The 26,537-nt window shown below is 37.6% G+C and overlaps 1 protein-coding gene across 19 annotated transcripts in view; it reads right to left on the reverse strand.

The window, feature by feature from the left end:
• The window catches only part of prom1a (prominin 1a), an 88,130-nt gene that overhangs the window by 19,497 nt on the left and 42,096 nt on the right, over window positions 1-26,537 (reverse strand). For 13 of the 19 annotated variants that reach the window (XM_063493671.1, XM_063493620.1, XM_063493637.1 and 10 more), the window contains exons 5-16: window positions 9,393-9,513; window positions 8,857-8,920; window positions 8,356-8,445; window positions 8,035-8,058; window positions 5,198-5,427; window positions 4,660-4,734; window positions 4,436-4,499; window positions 3,899-4,058; window positions 3,326-3,478; window positions 2,976-3,099; window positions 1,783-1,886; window positions 948-1,032 (exon numbers count right to left, since the gene is read on the reverse strand). In XM_063493671.1, coding sequence (XP_063349741.1) covers window positions 948-1,032; window positions 1,783-1,886; window positions 2,976-3,099; window positions 3,326-3,478; window positions 3,899-4,058; window positions 4,436-4,499; window positions 4,660-4,734; window positions 5,198-5,427; window positions 8,035-8,058; window positions 8,356-8,445; window positions 8,857-8,920; window positions 9,393-9,513 — 1,294 coding nt within the window. The remainder of the gene's footprint in view (window positions 1-947; window positions 1,033-1,782; window positions 1,887-2,975; window positions 3,100-3,325; window positions 3,479-3,898; window positions 4,059-4,435; window positions 4,500-4,659; window positions 4,735-5,197; window positions 5,428-8,034; window positions 8,059-8,355; window positions 8,446-8,856; window positions 8,921-9,392; window positions 9,514-26,537) is intronic. The other 6 variants (XM_063493662.1, XM_063493705.1, XM_063493687.1 and 3 more) reach the window with 1 other exon arrangement.

Raw genomic sequence — 26,537 nt, forward strand, 5'->3', positions numbered from 1 at the left:
GGTATATATCATAGACTATATAAATATAATAATATTTCATGTCACCATTTGGTGTTAAAGTTGGCTAATGCACCCATGCTGCATACAACCTAGAGCCATGTGAGAAACTGTTGTGCATTTATACAGTGAGATAAATTAGAGTTACTATGGTGATAACAAGCATGTTAGCTTAAAAGAGGGAAGCTCTTCTTAGAATAGATGTATATTTACAATAATGGGGGGAAACTTTTTAGATTTGCTGCTTATAGCTTGTATGATTGGTAAATTAACAGAATAAAAAGTGTCAGACTTTTAAAAAAATTTTCAGGCTTTAATGAAGACAAATGAACAATATCCAGGAGCCGCATGGAACATATCATCTGCTGGCGACAATGAGTCAAGGCAATTGTGCCAACTGGCAGGAAAGTGCTGAATGTAGAAGTGGCTGGCTCACAATCACAGGGAAATAGAAACTTAAATCAATATAATGTCACACAGGCATACACTGACTTAAGTGCTAAAGCATTCTGAAATTATCAGCTGTCAGCATCCCTTTTAGTTTGGGACCTAAGAACTTATAAGGCAATGCAAATGAAGTACTGCAGCCTTGACTGCAGATGTCTGGGACCTTATTCCCTGTAGACTTACATATTCAAACTGCATAGTTGTTTTTAATCCAGCTGTTTTTATTATGTTTTGCGAGTGGGAGGGAAGAGAGAAAATATTATACATGGACAAAGATTACCCTGACTTTACCCTGATATGTGAGCAAAATCAGAGTTATTCTTTTTCAGCTGATTAAAATTTGTCCTATTAAAGGTTAATATCATGTATCTTTTTATGAACTGGTAATGTAAAGTGTATAACACTTTAGGAGAAAAAAGTAGTTATTTTAGTTGCTTTCAGCTATTATAAGACAGCACCCTATCATAATAATAACTACAACAGAGTACGTAAAGGTTACTAACCACTGTGGTGTTCAGGTAAGAGGAAATATTGAAGACTTTGTCCAGACGCATGGCAGAGTAGATGCCTTGGTTCTTTTTGCAAGTACTAATGAAGACAAGTACACGAAAACAAATACACACAGAAACATTAGAAAGGGGGAAAAAAAGAAAGAGAGAGAGAGAAATATGAATATGTAACTTTCTGTCATAGTAAAAATATTTGCTGCCACCAAGTGAAACTGACTGGAAGTACATGACTAATATGTCCATTTATGAGAGACAGCGTATTATTCACAAAAACTTAAAATGTTTGCAAATATATTAAAGCTAAAAATGCCTTGAAAGCATTTAGGTAGCCACATATCTTAGACTTGCTTTATAAAGTGTGAAAACTTGAAAACACATTCTGTTTGGAAATGGTGACGATGAATCTGCCATCCCAGTATACTGAGAATGTGCAGCTTCACACTGCAGGAAGATGATGAAAGCTCGTGTAATCACTAAGAAAGGGGCTGCAGAAAAGCAGTGCAGACAGCGTAGAAAACAACGATCCTAATTAGCCAAGCCAAGTTAATAGTAACCCTCTCCTTCTTTCTCATTTGCATCTCCATCAATGGAAACAAGATACTCAGTCACATGCTTGATGTCTGACCCTAAGCCAAATGGAAAACAGCATCATTGATTAATTTTGCAGACTATACTGAGATAAATGGGCTGTTTTGCTGGGGAAAAAAAAAATCATTCATATTGTTGTAAACTAGTGTATGCATGAAATATAGAGAAGACAGGTGGAGAAGGGTGTGAGAATAATGGCATGACAGTGTCATCTAAATACACAAAAAATCGTTTTCTTTGCCTGTATAAGCTCTCTGTTGTCAGCTTCAGCTCAGAGTCGTTGTACATGTAGCCAGGGATGAAGTTCTTCCACTCTGGGTTGATCATATATGGAGTATCCACAACCTGGTGAATTAGAGAGCAGGAAACAGGATGTATGATCAATAATTCCTATGGTGAAGCAAAACGAATCCATCAGTAAATTCATTAATGTAAATTCAAATTAGAAACAAATGCACATCATCATCCACGATGCAGTTCGTCCTCACTGAGGCGGCAAGAAAGTCGAGAAGAGCAATCATGGAGGCACAGAAGAAAATGCTGAAAATGAATTTCATTTGCAGAAACTTCTATAAATTACTTAAGAGACCCCGCTCCAAATCTGACAAACTTCATTCTCTTTCATGAGTGCCGATGCACCATCAATTAAGAAAAATGGCAGAATATTTCAGCCTTTTTTTGCCCATTTCTTTATTTGTTTTTTAAACTTGAGGCAAAATTAGATCTTCTGAATTATGGATGGGTTGAGTGCAGATGCATTCAGACTTAATACACATAACAGCTTGCCCCTGACAACTGGCAGCAAATGCTATTCCAATGAGCCAACCTAAGGGACACCAAGTTTTATGTAGTGTGCTTATACTAACAATTATCTGTGCCAGTGGTTCCCAGACTGTGGGATCTCAGAATTATAACTCGGGGTGGAGTGAAGCTCAATGAAAATGACACATTGGTTCTGCACTGCTAACAATGCATGGACACGTTTTTGAGAGGACTGCCCAGTAAAGCTAAAGCAGATTAATCTACACCAAATGTCACAACCACCAAAACAAAAACTAAACACTATGACGAAGCACATGCCGGCCCCAGCTTCACCACAGTGGGTAATGAAGAGAGATCACAGTGTGCTGTGTCTGAAAATATTCACTTCTGAATGTATGAAGCTGAAGTGAGACTGTCACTTTGTTCACTATTTACTTTTTTAGTTGTATCACACACAGATACACACGTTGGATTTCTTTATGAATTACAGTCAGTTTTCAAAGAAAAATATATAGAATGTTTCTTTTACTCTTCAAGTAGGACTTTTATTTAATAATATATATTAATCTTTGAAAGTAGGGCGCTTTGTATGCTTTATGTATGGGATCCACTTTTACACAATCAAAAAACACTCTGTATACATTTTATCTCTCTTATCATTGCATGACTTGCCTTGAAAAGCTCTTTGGTGTGGAATGGTTCACACACAAGTTTCTCCATGTTCCCTCCAGCCAGGAAGATGATGGTCACCACTCCCATCAGTACCCAGGAGAAGAGGAAGCTAAATCCAACTCCACTGTGGAGATGAACAAATAGTCCCTGTGGTACAGCTGATGGGTACAATTCTAACACAGTGAACTGTAGCTTTATAGTGAAACAAGCTGTCTGTTATAGTACAGTTTTAATAACTGTAAAAACTACTAGAACGTGTACAGCTATACTACAGTTGTACTTGTAGGTGTTAAAATAGCAACATAAACCTGAGTTGTGGCAGCTTTTTACACTTTGCATACTGGACTTACGCCATAAGCATCGTTCCTCCTGTATTGGAGATGCAGCCCCGTGTTGTAGGTGAGGCATGTTTGTCATAGCCCAGCGTTCCGCACAGCAGGCCCAGGTAGTTGAAGGCCAGGACCAGGACCACCATGCAACAAAGAGCAATGCAGCCAATCCACCTGAAGGCAGCAGGCAAAGCCAAACTATTAGAGATCTCACAGAAGGTGGTTTACCAAAATATAAATAAGAACACAGTTCCCACTGTGGTTTATATCAACAAACTGTCAAAGCATCCTCGAGAAAGAGAGCTTTGCTCCACTTGCCTATACAGCAAAAAAAACACATAAGCACAGAAACTAGGATGGGTACAATGAAAATAGAACACAAAGCTTACTAAAAAGGAAAAGAGAAAAAACGTACAGCAAGATAAATGTCAAACATCAGGCATATTGCATTAATATAGTTACCTTGTTTCAGCACATTTACATGATAGTTTCTATTTAATAAAAATGTTTTTTTACTTTTACCCTTAGAGGTTTTCCTTTTATGCAAAGCACTTATAAATACACAGGTATGCTCTGTGAAGTGAAGAAGAATACCTGTAGAAGTCCATTTTGTCAATTTCTGGGTAGTAGTCTTCAATCTTGGCGTGCACATGGTTAACGAAGATGGTGAAGTTGGACAGGCAGCTCTGCACTGGGAATGCCTTGGAAAAGCTGCTGATGTTATTGCCAATGCTATCCACCAAATTTGTTACACCTGAGAGAAATTATTTTTTCAAAAAAGAAAAAATGAAAGTGTAAAGTGTAAAGATACTTGAAAAATAAATAAATTCATCAGTTTTACCATTATTTGGAAAAATATTAACCCGGATTGAAATTTAACATTGAATTAGACTACTATATCAAGAAATGTTTAAAGTGAAATCTGTGCAATTCAAACTTAAAGGCCCCATTCTTGCTACAAGAAACAAACTTACAGTACATAACAAATGAAACATAAAGAGAAACGCAGAGAGTGCAAGGAGAACACAAAAATCCATTCATTTATATAAGCACTTATTGTAATAACACATATCAAGAGTTATTAACTTTTGTGTTTGATTTCAGAAAAACATCGGTTCAAAAGCCACTTACTCTCAACAACACTTCTGGTCTGTTCAATCACCATATGCGGCGTGTCATTCAAAGAGGAGAAGCCCTGTGAAAGGAGAAAAACAAGAAGGAACACCAAGTTTGTTTGTCCATTTTGTGGTTTTGGTTGCATTTGAAAAAAAGTAAACAAGAAAACTGACAAAATACATCAGAAAATAGACTGGAAGACAAAAAAACTCAGTCCATTTTATGTGGTTCATGCTCACCCTCTGAACGACAGCGCTGAGGTCTGTTTTCAATACATCGTTCATCTTTTCCAGCTGTGCATTCACATCGGGTAGCTAACAAGTGAAAAGCACAGCTTTGATAAGTATTTGCAATAAAAAATTATCAAAATTTAACAATTCCTGATTGCTGTTCAGAAATCTATTTTTTTCACTAGTTCAAATAACTCCTTAAAAAAAGAACCTAAACCTTTCCATTGCTGTTTTTCACTGTGCAGCACACTGCATGAGAAAAAAAAAAGAAATAATGGGACAAAATAATCATTTCTAATGCTTAATCTAATGCATAATCTTTAGGGTCAATATAGAAAGGTAGATGATTACTTTAAGACAGACACAGAAAACGTTGAACTTATCTATTAGCCCAAAGTACTTAAGCCTGATTTTTAAGTGTGAACAATTTTATTGCAAACACGTGCCAAAAAGAGCACCACAGTTATGAAGGAGAATTCACATCTGGGTAAACAGCACCATACAGTATAAAGCTTTGTACTGGAGTTTGCTTCATTCAGTTTTGTACCCGTGTGAAATTTGAGCTGATCTGCAGCTGGGACAGCGACTGGCGAATGTTGCGGCATAGCTGGGCTGTGGTAGCATCTGAGTCTTCATCATGGCAGCCAGGGTCATTTAGGGTGCGGTTGATGCTGGTCCGGACTTGGCCCAGGTTTAGGCTCAGTTTCCCTGTTCCATCCTGAAGCACCTCCAGAGATGCATTAACGCTCTCCAAGGCCTCCTTGGTTTCTCGCATGGCTGAAATAAACGAGACCACAAGCGACATGGCAAGTGAACTGGGTTTAATATATGAGGGAAAAACCAATAAAGGAGAAATGCCCAAAGCAAAGTACCTAAAAAGTAAAAATGAAGAACAGTGGTTTTTGGGACTGTTCTCGCTGCAGTCACATGTTCTTCCAAAATGTAAATAAAGTCAGCTGGATTGTCTTATATCCTCAGGAAAATAAAAATGAAGGTGTTTTTTCACTAGTTATCTTGAGGAAAAATTTTAAAATAAAGGAGTTGTCATGTAGGGCTTTTCGATTAACTCTATTCCCATTGGATACTACTATGTGGTTTGGCTTCAGATGACTCAAAGGATCATGAATACTTTATATGAATCTTTCAGTTCTCTTCTGGAAAATACTGTAACAGTAAATGTGTGATATTAGATAGCCTTTGATTTCACCAGTGAAGAGGAAGTATGGAGCTGTTATTTTTGTTTTGTTTTGCTTTTTTTAAACAGTGTATTGGTAACACATCAGGTAACCAGAGCAAGGCAGTGGAGGCCAGAGGAAATCAAAATGGTTGACCAGAAATAGCAGAAATACAGCTTAGAAACAGATATAGCATGATTTTTCATGCTTGTGTGCAACCCTGAACCCTGTTATGGATAGCATTATGTGTAAAGTGGGACTACATAGGAAAAGAAAATTGTTTCATATTAAATAACTGTTTTGCGAAGTGGTAAAGGAACTATTTAGACCCTTTACCTAATTAAAATCACAATCCTACAATGTCAAAAGAGCCAATTATGCTGCTTGAATCACTGGATCATAATTATTGAACCATTAATGCGTATTTCATTTTAATGTTTCAGCTGGAGGTTATTTAAATTGCTTATATAGTAATAGGTAACTTTAGCTATATTAATAAAGCATTATATATTAGTGCCTTTATATAGTTAACATCTGCAAAATACTAAGCATTTCAAGTGTTATGTTATGGTATAGAGTACAAAGTACAATGTTTGCTTCAAAAATATAATGTAGTTGAAGTAAAAGTCAGCAACAATGAATTATTTAAATAAAGCACAATGATATTAAAACTGTACTTTGTTTCCCAGGCACATACTAAGAAATCACTACTATCAGCCCAAACTCCACAATCGGTGTATCCCTAGTAAAGCCCAGGCCTGAGCCAAGTATATCTTTTGAGTTTCTCGTCCAAGCTAATGGGGTTTGACATTTTGAGTGTGTCTGTAGTGTTCTCATATACTAGTGTGAATCTCTAGCATCTAAAATTACACTGTTAACTGCACTGCATGCAACAGAATCGCTTTTGGCAAACATTAAGCAAACAGGAATGCTATGAATAATATGAGCCATTATTAAAGATGTCGCTGTTCAGTAAATGACGCTTTTCCATGCATCTGAGTTCATCGTAAGACAGCAGCCAGTGTTAGTGTAGAGTCTGTGAGCAGCCTGCAGAGGATGCTTAAAATTAAACAGGATAAAGAAAACAAAAACACTAGCATCCTTGAACAGAGGCATAAAAGGTGAACAAGAGGAAACGGTAAATGCACTCTCACATAGTGGCACGATTAGCAACACTGTGAAGCCATAGATGGACGCTTAAGCACCATCTTTAATTGTAGTAGTATACATCTCTTGGTTTTGTATTCCTTTTTTATATCTTGTTAGACTCTGCATTCTCAGTGAATAATAAAAAGCTTTGACGACTTGGCTCAAACCCAAAAGAAACCCAAAAGGATATGAATATTAAAAACACAAATTGCAGTATAATTACTGCCATGCCAATGGCCAGACATTTTACCAACTTTACAATTTTCATGCTTACTGACAGATCTTTCATCTTTTGTTGCTGATGTGGTGCAAGCCTATATATTTGGGTCAAACATCCACACAGCATCTAGTTGTAATTCAGAATTTAAAAAACAAGAGAAAAAGAAAACAAGGTACTCTCATAGTTACATATTCAAATAAAAAAAAAAAATAATAAAAGTAACATGATTGGTTACACAAACACGTTTTTTATGCTCACATCACACTGGGGTAACACAATTACAGTATAAAGGGTTTGGGGATTTTGTCAAAACACCATGAACTTAAAACTGCACTAGGCTGGAATTTTTATGGAAGGAGAATCATTTCCATTTATATTCATAAATGGAAAGAAAATTAAGAGAATTTATTTGCCCAATTTACCTAGTGACAACAGAAGCAGACATTCACATAAAGGAATAAAGCATGAATCTAAAGTATGGATGCCTTATAGTAAAATAAGCTATATACATATACATATATACATACATACATATATGCATATATACATACATATATGCATATATACATACATATATATATATATATATATTTCGACCCCCACAAGAAAAAAATCTTTTTACTTTCTTCACTCTGTGGTCACCAAAGTAAGATATAGCATAGTGCAGTTTTTATATACTGACTGTTTATTTTTCATCAAAAACTCAAGAACTGTAACTCGGGGCTCAGGTAGGCATCAAGGAAGAAAACAAAGGGGACGAATCACAGTAGCAACAATGGTGTCAAAATTCACAAAGTCAAGGGTCAAAGGACTGTGGGTCAGTTACTAAGTTATCATTACCTTTAATGGCCCTCTCGATTTTCACTTTATAAAAAAAAGCATAAAATACAAAGATTAAGGATTAATGAAACTATTATTATATGGTGGAGGACTTATTACTTAAAGGAAAATACTGAAACGAGTCCTAAACCTGTATTTGCACCAAAAAAAGGTTATTCACACTTGCTTTAAATCACACATTTAAGGGAAAAACATTGTATCCATCACACAACTGGCAGCACTGCAATGTTTGCAGTGAAGCTGTAGCTGGCATTTAGTACCTTAAAACCTGCAATATTTTGATCTTAGCTAGAGGAGGAAATTAAAAGTGAGCAACTGTACCTCCAGCCATATTGAGGACTTGGTCCAAGGCAGGACGGACCTCCTTATCCAACTGATCATGTATTCTTCCACCCAATAATGGGCCTATGTCTGTAGTAAACATCAGCAGAGACACGTTAGTCCAAGTCACTCTTGTTCCCAATTTTGTTCTCTAGTAAACCATCTAAACTTGTGTTCTAATGGTTTGAGTATACAAAGCATAACTTCTTCCTTTTTTTTTTTTTTTTAAATTTAAAAGCTTAAAATCCTGGCTCTGTTTTTGCAAGTCACAACTTCTAGGAAAGAACTGCCTCCAGAAGAAAGTAGCAGGAATACTCAAGAGATGTTCTTTAAAAGTTGCTAGTTTGCCTATGGAGCTAGTTAAGTCACAGTTGTGAAAACAAGTAAAGCAGACACATTAAATTCACATAATAAGCATGCTACACAACTGAGTGTATAAACTTAGTGACTTGTTTGTGTCTACCTAATTTACTAATGGAGAAACAGAGAAGAACTACTTACTATCTAGGTCATAGATGACTTTGTTCTTGGCCGTGGCATACTGGGATATTAGGTAATCAATTTGCTGCATAGAGGAAACACAGAGACGAGCAGAGTCTTAGAAATAGCTGCACAAAAGCACTTTATTGGTCTAGACACCAACAAACACTTCAGTGCTACACAATTTCATTAATCCACTTGAGAATCTGGTTGGAGTTTAGTTTTCTTCAGGAAATACCACCCACAAGAGTGAGACTGATTGTTGGACAAATTTCACTGTATGAGAACAATCTTTTCAAAAGCAACTTTGCAGGTGTTGCGTGCACAAAAGGTGAGAAAAATCTCTTTTCCCATGTGAAAGGATTACACAAAGTCAGCATGACAAGAAACCCTAGTTTCAACAAAAGAAAAAGAAATGATATGCACACATATTCACAAATGTACCCTCAAGTCTGCCACCCTGAAATGGAAGGGAAATTCATAACTGAACCATCTATAATGCTTCACCCCAATTCTTTATGTAACATCGTGTTTCAAATGGAAACTTTCTGCCTCACCATCGGTGTGTCGTTAGCGAAGGTGTGCAGATCCCTCATGTTGCTGTTGACCAGTCTCCGTACGTTCTTCACCTGAGAGCTCAGGTTCTGGTTGGCGGCATACGCACACAGCACTCCAATCCTAATAAAACAGTTGAAACAAGAATACAAACATGTAATCTGCCTGCTTTCGGACATGTCTGAGTGACCCTGCTGCCCCTGTGTCAGTCAAGAGTAAGGCAGGGGCGAGTCATGCAGAGCAGGGTGATGACAAGTCATCAGCAGTAGGGGTCAGTGTACACCACCACATTCACTTTACTTTGTTTTTGCGACTGCCACTGAGTGCACCTGTAGAGTGCCTTCATTCTTTGAAAGCCAGCATTACATTGGACTATTCTTGTAATCAAGAAAATAAATTTACCTTAAACCCATTTTAATTAACTGTTACAAACAATTTCCATTAATTTAGTTTAAATGTTGACATGAAAACACAATTTCCTGTTCATCAACAATGTTTTTAATAGGCTAGAATAAGGTAACATAACAGGCATAGAGGTCTTGTGTAAATGCATCTTTACAATACTGTATGTGTGTGTCATATACTGACATGTTCTGCAGTCTCAAGATCTAAACAACTATTATTTCCCCAAGTAATTTAGAAATAGACTCATAGCTATAAATCCAGGTGTCTTATCTTTATAATCTAAGGTCCCTGGGTTGTAAGCATATTCAAATTGAATGTGAAAACACAGAATTGCATAGAGCAGACCATTAAAGTGAATCTCTTGCATACTTCAAACAGACCTGAGTAGCTTACTACAAGGCTTAATTAGCTTGAACAACATCAAGGGAAAGACAGCCCATAATATTAAGCGGTTTCCATGACTCACTCTCATCCCAGCTGAATTTTCTCCTTCAGCACCTCACAGCTACTGCAGCACTAGAGTGTGTGCACGTATGTTCTTACTGCTACTGATGTGTGTAAGTGAGGTTCGCGCGTGAGCAGCTTAAGGAAAGGCGGTCAAAAAGGAAAAAAAAAAAAGCTTCTCTACAATTGACTCTAAGGATCAAAAACTCCTAAAGTAGAGTTGTATGACACAGTGAATCCCCTTCATGGAAATGCTTCAGTGGAATAAGCAGCTTTATGAATGATGTAAGATGACTGGCAGAGAGGAGTAACAAAAGAACTGACTCAGAAGCTTCTGGGAAGGTTTAGATCAATGGTGTAGAATCGGGGTGCTGTGACTGACTCTATAAAAAAGGCAGGGGTCTTTATGTGTAAGTATGACAACAGGTTGTACGTATGTGACCACAGTGCACCCAGAGATGGGGTTTCTATTGTCTTACTGCTAATGCATGAAGACATTGCTGGGCGCCGTTCTTCTTTACAGAGCAGTAAAGTGCAGCCACTGCTGTAGTCACAGTTTCCCTTTGTGGATATAATCTAATTTCTATCCTGGATTATGCTGTGGACATTTTGCAACATTAAGCATTGCAGTGTGTTTGCACACTTAGTGTATGCATAAAATGTTTTCTACTTTCAAGAAATGCAGCGCATTGGAGCACATTTCCTTCCACTTTGTTAAACGTATGTATTTTTCTTAATTTCTGGCATGGAAATGCAGGGGAAAAAATGTCTTCAAATATTGTTACACTTTATTCTGTATGCAGACACATGCTTAAGTTTAGGCAGTCTAAGTCAGTACTTGTCAGATATCACAGCATGTAGCCAGCTAAGAGTCAGCATGTTTATGATTTTCTGTGGAGTTTAAGTCAGAGGACTGAAGAGTCTTTCCAAAACTTTGCAGCTTGTGTTTCTTCATGTAGATCAGAGCGGATTGCTTTGTCTCCTTTGGATAACTGTCCTGTTGTAGATGTCAGTCTCTTTTCAGTTTCCAGGATGTGATGAATTTCCTTTTATTTGTGTTAGGTTTCCTGTATACTTTACGGTCTTCCAACCTCACAGCAGAGTAATCCCCATAGCAGCTGGCAAGGTCTTCTTCTCAAATGCTTTTCATCTTCAAATAGATCTCAGGTTATTGTAGCCAATTGCTCAATTTTAACTCCATTTGTTCATATATGCTGCTTTGCATACTGATGAGGCTGCAGGTAAGGTTGACTTTTTTCCCTGTTAGTGCATTAGTGATGCACAGTGGGACAGTCTGGGCAAACTAAACTTTCCTGCATGTCATACAAGGTCTTGCTTCGCTATTCTGCCTAGGAGATATTCAGTTTTATCTGAAAAATGTCTTGGTCTTCCAGTACTTGTCCTGTTCCCCTTACTTCTTAACGGCATTTCAGAGGAAGCGCTTTGATATCTTCCCTTGCTTTTAGGCATCAGTTCATTTTCAGATCTTCAGTCAGCAGCTTAGAGGAGCCCATGGTTGTTTTGTAAAGAGTTAATGATTCAATAACAACCTACTAAATTTTAAATATTTATAAGCAGGAGGGCCAGTTTCACAAATGCCACAGATACTTTGAGTGGGCCAGTCAAACACCTTGGTTATTTTCTTTTTTAGACAGTTAGCTGTAAATTTGCTGGTGTAAATTAGCTGTGGTTGAGACTGACTCTAAAATACTTTGGTATACACAGGAGTTCATGGTCAACTCAGTGAATGCAACAAGAGGAACCCAAATCATTATGTGGTATGAGGTATTTGTGCTGATATACTGTGCTTGGTTTTTGCCCAGTGTGGCACTGTGTATTACATTCTTGTCAAAGTCTTGCCATTTGTTCAGATGTAACTTTGCAATCCTCAAACTTGCTACCCTGTTCGCTTTTACCTGTCAATCCTTTTAAACAGCATTCCCTCGACATATATTTGGTTTGTTTCTAAATTAAAATGAATGTAAATATTGACTTGCTGGCATCTGAAGAAAATTCATAATGAACATCTTTCAAGATAAAAAAAAAAGAGCCTTCTAACAGCATTGTCACGGTCTTTAAAGAACAAATGTGTTATAGGATGTGCTGCCCTCGGGAGAGAAATTCGCTGATCTGCATGGCATCAAGCTGCACCATCTCTAGTGGATGTGTGATAATGTTTGCCATAAATAGTGAGTGTGCCAACAGAGTAAACACTGTCATCGTACAAGTGGCGACTTAATGAGAAACTAGGCCAAACAAGTAGGCTGGGACACAGTGAAGTGGAGCCATCCGTAACCAGGGGAAGATTCAAAATGGCCACTTTCACAACAAAAGCCTTTTGTCAAACACTTTCTCTGCCCTCCCTCTGTATCTTTCTCACTCACACTTCATACATTTGCTTTCCTCTTTCATACACAAATTCACAATCCCACACTTTTCGTTTCTATGCTTCCTTTTGGTTGTCTGCTTGTCTTTATTACTTTACTTATGAAGCCTCTATTCCACACCCTCGCTTAACTATTTCTTTCTCTACACCAGTATTTCTCCATATATCTCCCTTGATGAGGTATTTTTGTTTGACTATCCTTTCTTACTATATCCCAAAGTGAAACGTAACTATCATTTTCCTACTCCACCCTTTCTCTTCTTTAATCTCCTCCTCGGTCTCCTATTTTGCCCTCAGTTACCTCTCTCTTTTCCTTCTTTCTCTCTCTCTCTCTCTCTCTCCCACTTCCCACCTCCTGTCCTTTCCTTTGTCTCTCTCACTCCCTCTCGTAGCTGAACAAAGACTCTTTGAGGAAACAGCCTGGTGCTTTGCAACAAGCTGTGTTGTCTATGACTGTCCAACTTATTTTATGAGAATCATGTTCGAGTTTAGTTTGAGTTTGCTCACATTCCAGTTTGGGTCTGTTATTTAAAAAGTGATTAAATTAAATGAGGGTCTAAAGCTGCAAGAAGACAACAAGGCATACACACATTTGTATTTGAATACAAAATGATCAAACAACCATCAAACTTAAAATGACAAGCAAGGCTTGCTAACCCGCTTTCTCACTTACAGCGTCTGTATCCAGGAAACATGCCACTAAGGACTCAATCCCCCTGCAGTGTCATCTTCATTTCACCTTCTATTTAATGGTGTCTATTAAATCACATGTGACAGAGAAATATTCCATGGCATTCAGCTGAAAAGGTTTTCATAAGCCAAACTATAAAATTCACTTATGAAAAAAAGATGTGAGCTTTGCATGACAACAAAGAGAAGATCTGAAATTCAAAGCAGATCAAACAGGCATCAGTTCATTATATATATCTCCGATTGAGCTTCTAGCATTTCTTCCTATCCTTTAGTCTGTTATCTAAAGTTTTTGTCCATATAAAAGGTTTTCAAAGTTATAAATGCCAGACTCCTCTCTTATGTTACTTATCTACATCATCATATAAAAAGCCCTCAAACCAAGAATAAGCATTTGCCTCCCGGAGGAGCCAGCAACCTTTAGCCAGAGCTGCTTTATTGCTGGTCAGTACAATTTTTAGTTTTGATGACCATATCCTGTTTGCAAATCAGTTATAAGAACATGTGCCTAACATGGTTTAAAACATTTACAGTTTCTCAGGGATCCTGGATTTGTGTGAATGTTTAGTGTTAGCACTATGTTCACCTAATGCAAATAGACTGGCACTTATATATATGTATGCTAACTGAGCACTCAAAGCCCCTTTTTTTCTACAAGCCCATAATCACACACATGTACTCTATCTAAGCACCTTTTTATAACATTCGAACTAACACTCAATTCAGTATCTTGCCCACACAGACTGGATGACTGTCCACAGCCACCACAAGACATAGGCTACTGTTCCATCTCTTTGCCTTTCTCCTAAGCTCGGTATTTTCATGCAGCCAACTTCAGAAAAAAATAACTCTAAATTACAGTTTTTCCACTTCTTTTTTTTGTCAACAGAACAAGTATGAAAGAACAGCAATAATGAAACTTATTCAAACTAATGTAAACTAGCTCTCACTTTGAAGAGAGTCGTTGATTTGTTGCACTGCTAAAATCCTGATGAGATTCATCTTTCAAATCCACGATGTACTAATGTACCACCAACTGTTTTCTGTAAAGTACTTGGTGACTCCTGTCTATAAAAAGCATCAATATTGTTTTGAAATAGGAATATAACTATTGATTGCTTATTTGCATATGGAAACTTTAAAAACCTTTAAAAACTGTCTGGCTTGTAGCAGACTAGTATGACGGCTTTAAAATTGACACCCTCATAAAAAGAAATGTTGCATTTCAATGAAGCAGGTGGCCTTTAAAAATACCATTTGTCACCTCATCTGTGCACTTCAGCCATTGATCTTTTGTGCAGCATCATCACATTTCACTGCTATCAGCAACGTCTGAACTGCACAATCAACTCTAGCTATCAACTGTATGGCTGCTTTTTGACTGCAGGGGACAATTCAAACACAGCAGGAGGCAGATTTACCTCCAACAAGCTTGAAAAAGGGTTTAATTCCTGCTTGAGCAAAAGCCAAATGACACATGAAACTGCCCCATGACAGCAGACGAAGAAGAGCAACAAACTAATGCAGTGCCCCAGAATCTAGGGCACTACTGGGGGCTGGGCAGTGAGTGTTCCATGGTCTGGTGGTTCCATAGCTTTTACAAACTTCAACAATGGCCTGCATTCAGTGTAACTGTAGTTCGGAGGCTGGGACAGTCCCCTTACAGCCCCTCCCTCCTTTAACACTGCCGAAAATGTCTCTTTATTGTCCAGCCTCAGTAAGAAAATTATCATTCTAGTCACTGTAATAACTACAGTGATCATTTTAGTTCACACACATCGATAGACAATGGCAGCGTAATCAGCACATGTGCATAATTAAATATTCTGAGTGCAATATAAAACAGCTACTGTAACTGTCAATCAAAGCCTTATCCAGAATAATCACTATAAGTATAATAATTAATATAAATAATTTTTAAATTAAATTATTATTAAATCTTTATTTTTGTGCCAGTCTGACCTGAATGCAAACGCTAACGAGAAGTGATGCATTTTGGTGCATGTGGGACAACAGAGGTGTTGACTGAAAAATGTCAGGCCTAAGCAATTTGTCCTGTCATATACTGTAGGTTATGTAGCAAATCTTATGTAAACTGAAATAATTCATTAGACATTTTATTGTGCCAACAGGTCACTGCCACAGCCAGCAACTGCAACTTTTTCTCATTTTAGCCACTGCGTGATCTCATTACTCCACTTATATAAACGTATATAAATGTAATAACTGAATCGCTATTGCATTCATTTTAGTACCTACATAAAGCCTTTGGTTTGCCTGTTTTCATTCCATTAAACTGCCCTTTCTCCTTCAAGTGGCTATTGTTATGTATTTTTATTTGCTGTGTTATTACTGTCCTCAGAGCGTGCCAAGTCACATTCTGAGCCCAACTTCCCATTGGAGCATTGTGTCCTGTGAAGAATTTAATCAAGCAATGAATGCTTAAGCTTCTTGGCTTCAAGGCCTTTGCTCTGAGAACGACAACCCAGTTAAGACAGTGCTATTAGTTCTCAGTTTTTTTCCTACTCATAAGGATGCTGTGCAAGCTGCTGTCAGTTCCATGTGAGGACTGTCTGGACTAGGTTGATGGGAGACAACAGACCATTAATTTCACAGTAAACAGTCCAGGAATGATATGAATACCAAACTCTGAGCCAAACAGCCTCACGGGGTTGTGTAAATAACACAGAAGGTCACTGCAGCACAATAGGATTTTTTTTTGGAAAACTGTAGAAGAGCCAAAAGACAAAAAAAGCCACAAAAAAACCCCAATCTTCTGCAGTGCATGCATTTTTCTGATTAAATTGTCAAACAGTGTAACAATTGATTAATCATATTTCCGTCATAAAGCATACTAATATTTTCTTTTCCTTCAGTGACTGAGTTTGCTCAAATATGATGCAAATAACACATTGTTAAGGACACTACCCTGATTACCTGGGCAAGGACTCTGGTTATCTGGATATCTTTGCTTTTAAAAGTTAAATAGTAAAGTTCTCACAGAAACAGTCTTTCTATAATTTGTCTTCTTAAGGACGTCCAAAACGCTTTAATACTCAAAGACATCTGTGTTGCTCAGTAAACCATCCCTGGATAGGCCAAGCTTAATTAACCCCCTTCAAGCAAACATTAGTGGTTTGATTTAAAAATAAATATCAGCTGTCCATAACTAAATAACTTGTGATAGCTAATGAAAAAATGATGAAATTCAAAGAGCAGATTATTTAATCAGCAAATGCTAACTTCATAACACATGAATGCACTTTATGAAGCATTAACCAGTCAAACCTAACCGTAATTAACTATTATTTGCATATAATTAATCCACTTTGGAGAAGAAGATGAAGTTTAAACCTTTTACACCTTTTCAGAGGTCCTGGTTTTCTCTGAAGTTAGAGGTCAGCTGAATCGCACTGATTTGCTTTTATCGTGCCATCCTCAGTTATTTAGTGAGTTCATCCCTAGTAAAATAATGTTAGTTTGAGGTTTAGCGTCCACTGAGTGTGAGAAGAATTCAAAGTCATTCAGTGTTTTCCACACAAAATCATCATTAATCCCCTTTCAGATGAACTGCAGTGCAGTTTGTAAGAATTGGCAAAGAAATTTAAAATATTGACAAACAAAATTACAACTCTAGTGTGTAAGCTTGAATACATTTTACTATTTGTACCTACTATCATATTTTGGCCAATATCAAATACAGGTGCAGGTAATTGTGTGGATATCATTGCTTTCATGCTACTGTTCTAATGCAACCATCAGTGGCTTGGTGCTTAACAAAGCACACAGGTCTTGGTTTGAATCTGCGGCCACAAACTTCAGCGTGAAGTTTGTGTGTCCTCCTTCCGTCTGTGTGGATTCTGGCTTCCTCTCACACTCCAATGATATGCATGCTAGGTTAACTGGTCAGTCTAACTTGGCTGGAGGTGTGCATGTGAGTGTGAATGTTTGTTTTTCTCTGTGTGTTAGCCATGGGATGACTCTTTTCCTATCCAGGTGGCGTTTAACCACTGGGATGAGCTCCAGTTTTAAGGGATGGGATGAGTTTGTACACTGCTAGTAAAGATGGGTGTTTGTACATATGCTGTATTATCCTGTGAGTTTTTGTATGTTTCAAAAATCAAATGGTTAATGTTCTGCTGATTACGTTGATGACCTTTTTCTTGTTTTTCCCTCCCAAGCTTCTAATAATTTGACATTGTTAATATTGTTAAGCTGCTATCATCAGAACCCTTGTTTCTGCACTAAACGAAACTACAAAAAAACTACTAAAAAGCAGTTTATTCTATTTGCACTGTTTCTTCACCACTCACCTTTCTTCACTTTCTATTATGAATCACTTTACATTTAATCATTAGTTACTATTAATAGGGGTCGTCTGATTGTTGGGGTTTTCAATATATTATTGTAGGGTCTTTATCTTACAATATAGATACCCTGGAGGTGACTGTTGTTGTGGTTTGGTGCTATCAAAATAAAATTGAATTGAACTGAATTGAATTATATCTGAGTAACACTCCCAATATAGCCCCCAAAATACTATTTGTTCATTTATAACCACAAAGCTCTCATACAGTGGCTCATTACTAGTGAGCCTGGTTAGTATAAAGTTGCCAGCCTTCATTTTGCTGGGGAACACCCTGATGACCACAAAGTGACACAAAGACATGAAAGACAGATCCATCTCCCAGAAATGCTGATATTTCTGGGTTATACCTCCTACTCGTAAAGCCATCACAGATCCCTGCAGCTTTGCCTTCTCCTATCTTTTCTCTCCTGTGTAACTATGTGCCATATCATCACTACTGTAACATAAATGTCTCCTATAAATTTGCAAGAAAGCCCGGCCTAGCTAGGAAAGTCAGTTAGCTTCACAATATTGAATTCTTCTAAATCGTGTGTTGATTTGTAAGGTGTACACTACAAGAATTCACGACCATTAGCATCCCAGGGTGAGAGGAAAAAATGCAATTAGTAAAAAATAAAGCGGATTTCAGCTATAAATGCAAAATGAGGGAAAATGAGAATGATTAGTATGAATGAGGTCTCTCCAGGAGATGTGATAAATTATGGGATGCACTGCAAATTCTGAGAACAACCTCTCCAGTTAATTAGCTTGGCTGTGGCATGTATAAAGCTGCCATTGTTTGGTGTCTGTGTGCTGTGAACAGGAGATGATAACTTTTTTTTAGTTTTATTAATAAAAAATAAAAAAAAACTTTAAACAGAGACAATTCAAGAGAAAATAAGGATAAGGTGTAAGGGCCAATCAACGTAAAAGAAGAGCGCAAATACATATTTATGAATCAGACACATAATTCTCAGTTGCAGCCTGAGAAATTACACAGACTGAAAAGCTGTATATACAAAAATAGCCAGAGGTAAGTGGTTAAAAGGTTTTTGATAACACAGTGATTTTTTAATGGGTGGAGTTCAATGAAAATTAAAGCATTAGATGTCCAAAACAATTATTTACTTATCTATTTATTTACTTATTTTTTTGATGAGTGACTGTTACACACTGCAATGTATTAAAGTGAGATGTTTCACGCTGTTCACTTATGCACATTTTCCCCAACACATTAGGTAACCCACATTTCCATGAGCTATGTGTGATTTTAAGATGCAAAAATAAAAAAAATCAATGGAGACAGTTGGATAATGCACATAATGCATGTTAGTAAAGAGTAGAAATCCTATGCAGATCTCACTGATTACCTGCAAGCTTTTGTTCTCTTTCTAGTCTGTAGATCAGAGGGGTGTCCAACTCCAGTCCTCGAGAGCTACTGTCCTGCAGCTTTTAGATGCATCCCTACTCCAACACAGCTGAATCAAATGGTTGGATTACCTCTTCAGCATGCCATCAAGTTTGCCAAAGGCCTGATAACAAGCTATTCATTTGACTCAGGTGTGCTGGAACAAAGATGCGTCTAAAAGCTGCAGGACAGTAGGCATGTCCCAATTCATAGGCTGCATCCTTCAAAGGCCACAATTGAAGGCCGAGTACGTCACAGCCAGGCAACGAAGGCTGCCCCAAATGCGGCCTTCATTTCATTCAGCTCTCAAGGGCTGGAGTTGGACACACCTGCTGTAGATTATGACATGCCCACAGATTGCACTTAAGTTCACACTTCAGGTACATTTTTGTTCTTGTTGATAGTTTTAAATTCTCAGGATGTCTACCTTATTTTATTATCATTTTCGATTTTCGAATCTTGTTCGACTCAACACTAAATATAGAATGAAGTACAAGAAAAAGGACTGGAAGCCTAGCAAAAACCACCTGTATGGCATTTTTTCATCATTATCATCAACAACAAAACGACAGCGACAACTACTACTACTACTGCCTAATGTATAATGCTATATACATTATACTGTAACTATACTCTCCAATATATACAATTATAATCCTGGCTATTGCTGGACAAGAACGGAGCATCAGGATGGGTTAGTTTCTTCATTCTGTGCATATAATCTCAGTCAATCATACTGAAATAATTACTTTGCTTTACTGTACTTTTAATTTTATTTTTAACATCAAAATGTGTTTTTAAAGATCTCCTTTCACACTAGAATCCTGTTACTTTTGCTGCTACTACCCCAAATCCCCTACAGGCTTTTAAGTAAAATTTAATTTTATATTTTGCTAGTGTAACAGCACCGTAATGCCGCTCTGCACTGAAAATAAATTACCTCCCAGTAGCCTGACATTTAGTGAACAAGTGACATCTTCATAGTTGTAGCTTCTTTCATGACAGAGTTAATGCTCATCACACTATTAATGAGCCCCTAAAAATAGTCCTGCATGTGATTTCTCCCCAGGGAGGCTGTTAACTGAGCTATGTGTGGGTTACAGAAGGCGCAGGGTTGAGGTAAAAGTGTATTTGGCTACTTGTGTTTATACGTGGCTAATTGTGTGCTTGTTTTTTTATGTGACAGAATGCAAGGATATGTTTGATCTGTTAGCAGCAAGTGAGTGATTTATAATAAATTCAATGAAAATACTTTTGCAGGTAGACAGATGGATGGATATTGGTTTTTCTGTTTGATCAAAAGGACCTTATACAAGAACTCTTCACAACCACGTGCAATTATTTTGTACAGAACACAGGACATCTGTGAGACAAACTTCAAGGGCTTTTGAAAATCTCACAATTTACCAAACCTCTCAACGAAAAACCCAGACAAATTTATTTTAATTTGTTCTGTTTATTTTTAGTATGTATATTGATCAATTTTTATTTTGTTTGCTATTCTATGGAGCTATTTTGCCTCATTTTATGAAGCCACGTTACTTTATTGAGCTATTTTGTTTTATATTATTGAATTTTTTTTTTTTTGCGATTTCTCATTATTGTAGTAAGCATTTACCTCTCAATATAAACCACACTGAGGTAACAATATATAAAAAACTGAATTCAATTCAATTAAACATTAGAATTCTCCAGTTTTTGGGATGAGAGTCACATCTCACAGATTCAATCAGTGATAGAACTTGGGGTCATCGGGTATTTCAGGTCCAGCAGGAACTGTTCATGGATCCATACTCTGGATGCAAAGCCACCCAGTAGCTTTCTCTGTGACTTCAGATGCTCCATTGCTAAATGATTGCCCTGCAAATCCTGTTCTCTTCTCGTTGCAATTTTAATTTCAACATGATCAATTAGTTGGTGGATTTGAATACGATGATCATATCTGGCTGCAGCCATGATGGTGTTATTTAGGCTCCAAAATTCAGCTGCTTGCCAAGGTCCCCTTCCATATGCCAGCTGTTGGAGGCAGTGAGGAGGCCAGCTTTTGTTTAGCTTGTGGGTCAGGTTTCTCTCCAGCGCTAACAATGGCAATGGTCTTTGCCTGACGGTGGCCTCTGATGCCTTTAAAGGTCACGTTTCTCGATAAGGACTTAGTTATAGTGTCAGTGATAGAGCCAATGTCCAAAGGTTTTTGGGTAGTTACATCAGTCTATTTACTTGTAATGTAAAATTAGAGTCAAGAAGAAGGAGTAAAGAAGCGTTCTGCAAAAAAGGTTACATGTGTCGAAACAAATTAACTTACGCAAAATGGGCTGTGGTTGCCAATGGTCAGTCTTTTACATTTGTGCATTATATTATATTATATCACAAAACATCAGCCTTGTAGAAATGTTTAGCTGATTAAAACGTTGAAATTAGACTGCCATCTTCAGTTTTGTCTTTCAGCTTGTGGAGAAATGGATATAAACAAAGTAGTCATTGTGCACAACACTGTCAAAGATTGTATATGTATTTAAAGATGGATCACTCTGTAACAACACTGTAATAAACAGTTTCCGCAGGCCTTGAAAATGCACAAAAATTTTCTTACTGATCCAATCATGTCTGCAGTTAATCTCTCATTTAAACTTTCATTCACTTTTTTTTTTATAAATAAAACTTTAAAAAAGATCAGCTTTAAGCTCCAATTCAGTACTTTCAGTACTCCGATCAAGTTACACATTGTTAGAAGATAAAATGTGCTAAAGGAAGCATACGCAATAAATTTCCGTTCCATTTTAATGAGCTGTGAGAATTTCAGTGGGAGGAATTATATTTTACAAATAAATAAAGGAACATGCTGGTATACTGACAAGTTTGTACTTTTATTTCACACACTTTCCCCTCATTATGTGAGAGGAGATAATACTACGGTTGAAGTCTTTTGCTAGGAATGTCAAGGGTTTTAAGGGTTTAAAAGCTCCGAAGTCAAAAAGTTAATCTTATGAGTTGCATTTCTAGATTAATGTATGTAGTATTGTAGAAGTAATTATTTTGACTGTGGCTGCTGAGCTCCTGGTGATGTCCCTTCTGTGTGTTGTGCTCCAACAACTTAAGAATTAATTGGGTCACTTTATTAATAATTCAGCAGGATTCAGTGCTATAACTCACACACCACATAAACAGAAGTGGAACTTGTGTTCACTTTGTTTTAAACTAAACTAAACTGACCCATTCCTTCACTCCTACTTTGGCCAGAAAACTGTCTGACACACTGGAGCTTTTATGAGCTTTGCTTTTTTTTGTTTATGATTGCGGCGTGTATTATCATTCTGTGACACCACTAATCTATCTACCACTTAACAGGCAAAGCTGCAACAGTGAGAACATAACAACATAATATCTTGGAGAAAGTAGGGGAATCTGCACAAGCTTGGCCAGTAGCATAGCTGTCTGTGGACGAGCACGTGCTCAGAAATTTAAGTTTGGTCCAACATAAAGGCAGAAAGTCTTAGCCTGGTTTTGCAAGGTCATTCGCTGACCTTTTCTTCCCACATAAGCGTAAAATGATGCACAAAAAGATTACCAACCAAAACTGAATCAGTACAAGATACATTGTACATCACTTGGGATGCCCATTTATAGATATCCCAGACATCAGATAGCTCATTTACAGACAAACCCTTCAAATCTAATCTGGGTGCCTGAGATTTAAAGTTCAGCTTGCTGAATGCTTAGTTCACTGTCGCCTGTATTATCATTAATAAGACCCCATATAATTAGCATGGATTACTAAGTCCATAATATTAGGACTTTTTGTGTTAATAGTATTGGACACCCAGCAACTGAAATAGACTGCTGAAGCCCATACTGGATAACAGCATGGGGCAAGAGTCTTCCACTTGGCCAGAACAGAAGCAAAGATCTTATGTCTGTCATTTTCTTATTATAAATCCATGCGGGTGTTGTGCAGAATCAGAGCTGATTAGTAGAAACTGAAAGAACTCTTGCTGTTCTTTTAATAAAACAGAGTGGGAATATACAATAGCTGGCAGATATAACAAAACATGCTGTTTAGCATACAGTACACATGTGAGCTACGATATATTAATGGCACAGTGCTGAATGGCTAATGTGTTGCAAAATTACCCTAGCAGTGGCAATCACATTCACAAAAGAAGCATGAGGACACAAACATTGACAATTAGCCCTTTTCATATAAGCAGGAGTTAAACATTTATCTTACCAATTTGCTACTCACATGATAAAATCTCTCTTTATTTTAGGTTAGAGATATTATAAAATAAACACTAACCATAAAGAAGCAAACTCAAAGAGCCCAGATATCCCCAAATGATAATAATCCAATCATATTAAAAAAATATTCATCAAAAACACCACACACACAAAGGAATTATGTAATACAATCTCACAGTGATGGTAATTCAAACTCTGTAGCACACCCTGATATTATTAAACAACTGATGTCCCTTCCTTCCCCAAGTAAGTCTCCATTTAAGGCATCCTTCCACTAAGATGACATTGCACCTTGACCGCAGGTTGTTTAAAGGAGGAAAGGTGAAATTTGTCAGCCCTTGGTTCACCCCAGACTGCCCTGAGCCCCAAGCAGTTGTGTATATATATTCACAAGCTGATGGGGTGACTACATTAAAAAAAGAAAGAAAAGAAGAATCAATAATGATAATAATAATAAGAAGAAGAAGAAGAAGAGGAACCAATTATCCAGACCTGCAAGTTTCCCAAAACTTGGCCAGGTAGTATTTTTTGGACAGATGGACAAAAACCTGAATGATCACACATAATATCTGTGAGAAAGATATTAATGCATATTCATTATATCTACATTTTTAATCTCACTGTAAACTGAGTTGGATTCTAACATACTTACTGTGAGTTTTCCATGTTTCTTTTGTTTGCTTTGCTTGTGTCTTTTCCTGCTATGTACCCATATGAGAAATCAGTTTAACGTGCTTACACGCCACAATAATTGTCAATTTCTTAAGGCCTGTTTAATACATCATTTTATGCTTAATTAGATTTCAATATTCCTTCACCTAAATTAACCTGGTGAACATGTTAATAGTTCAGCTCCACTAATTGGCAAATTGCTGTGATATGTTTCTGATTAAATTATGAGTACGTCCATAAATGTAATTAATCATTGTCATCATGTTTGTTCCCACAAAGCCAATCCAGTGTGTCTGCCTGTAAGATACAACATTAAAAGTCAGTGATGAACATCTGCTTTGTGTTTGGCAGAGTTTAGCACACAATGACAACAAGGCTGCCTGCTTTTACTTGGGCAGTACATTTGTAGCCGGAGCAGAAGTGCATGCATTTTCAGCATGACTGGCATCCGTGTGAATCAAACCCCATAGCCCTACAGCGCTACTCTAACCCAGTGAACATTACTCATTCACGTTTACAACTGCAGCTCATTGGCAGCTCCTCTGGGATTTGACCCTACCACCTTCACAGTAGGAGGATGATATAAGAGTGAAATTTTCTCATCAGCTTTCTTGTTACAGATTTTTTTCTTCCCATTTCTACCTGGTTCACCGATTTGCTTTGTTTGTTTTGCTTTTTTTGCCTCCTTTATTTGCCACAGTGGATCCAGGAATGCTCCGAGTCTGTCGCACATACGCCAGAAACCTTGGCTACATATATACAATGCACTCATTCAGTAGGAAGTCTTCACCACACACTTCACCGGGTAAAACTGGTAAACTGCTTGTTAACCCCCATCAGGCAATCATAGGAAAGTAAGCCAAAACATTTAGACGTACACATGGTGAGATTCATACTGAAGATTGAACTGAGTATGGGAATGGGAAGAAAGGTTATTACGTGACTCTGAATGCGGCATGTTTGTTGGCGCCAGATGGCCAGGTCTGTTTTTTTTTCACAAGCTGCTGATCTACTGGGATTTTCCCCATACAACCATCGCTGCCCTCCAAACTGCCTCCACAGACACCAGGTCTCTCTCTAATAGAGCACTTCTGAGAAGTGGTGAAACAGCACATTCAGTTCATGGACTGGCAGGGAACAAATCTCCAGCAACTGCAAAATGCCAAAAAGATTTCCGATTCCTATTAATGTTTTTGGCATCTTGTGGAACCCGTGTTCTGCAAGTGAACAATGTTCCAACAAGGAACACCTCATGAAGACGCTGGTGTATGTATATATTGCACATCAATCACAATTACAAGTTAAAATATAGCACTCGTAGCTGGTTTTAAACCCAAAACCATAACTAGCTTTGCATGTCTACAGGTTGCCATAGTGATCTAGCCAGGTAAAATTTGAGCCGCCTGGCTTTTGTCAGCCACCTGTTAATGTTTTCTTACTGCTCCCTTAGATGACTGTTGTTTCTTTTAAATGTATTCTTTTGTATAATTTTACTCCGAGGTTTTTATTTGATTAATTTTTGATAGATTTTTTGTATATTATTATTATTCAATTTTTGCTTTGCTTCTCAGTGTATTCATGTTTCTGTTTATGTGGGTTTTGTGTTTATATTTTTAGGGACTTGAACTGTTAATATGTTTGCCTCAGCTGGAAAGCACTTCAGGGCAGCTCCTGTTGTTATTACATGTGCTAGATAAATAACAGTGACTTGACCTGACTACAGAGGCCCCACTGCACAACCTACAGGACCGAAATAATCAGCTGCCAACGTCCCAGTGCCAGACACCACAGGACACCCTTCTGTGTTTAGGCAGGTGGTGTACAATAGCAAACATCTGACAGATACCAAATTCTCCTGACTCACTTTTTTACCATTCTGTTTTTATTTCTTAATTCAGGTTGCCTTCACATTTGGCATGGCCATTATTTAGAGGAAACTATGACTGCTTTCCACTCTGTAATTAGGATAAGGGTATGGGATTTACCTTTTCAGTAAGGGCAGGGTACATGTTATCTAAACTCAGGAAAGTGTAGTGTCTTCAGGCAACAGTCACAGGCTTGTTTGACATTTCTGGCAGAGTTGATAAGCCCTTAAGCCTATATGGCAGGCTGGATTGTGACAATGTTATCTGTGTGCTTGGGTGTATCTCCAGTAACAGCAGCTTGGTAGCCATCCCGACACTGAAATCCACTTTGCATCACTCGGTTTTTATAAATAAAGACACAATCCTCCATAAGATCTTGTATATTAAGAGATCAAAACCTTGCTGAGTTAACTGACAGCAAAGCAAGGTAGTAAGAGAATACATCTCTGTCTATACTACTTAGGTATGAAGGGATGACTGGAAAGTGCTGCGAAAACTCCCCTACAATGACTGCTTAGCATCAAATATGAGTTGACATAATGCATAAGAAAGAGTTACTTGCACTATATTATCTCACAGTGCAACAGAAGATGATGCCCAGGTTCTGTAGACATCATTTAGCTGTGTTTATATCTCATTTGTGGTCATTTCGATGTTCTCACCCTTACCTGGGAGTCTTTCCCCTCTCTTAAT

This window comes from Pelmatolapia mariae, linkage group LG2 (assembly GCF_036321145.2).
Source record: "Pelmatolapia mariae isolate MD_Pm_ZW linkage group LG2, Pm_UMD_F_2, whole genome shotgun sequence".
Taxonomy (NCBI): Eukaryota; Metazoa; Chordata; class Actinopteri; order Cichliformes; family Cichlidae; genus Pelmatolapia; species Pelmatolapia mariae.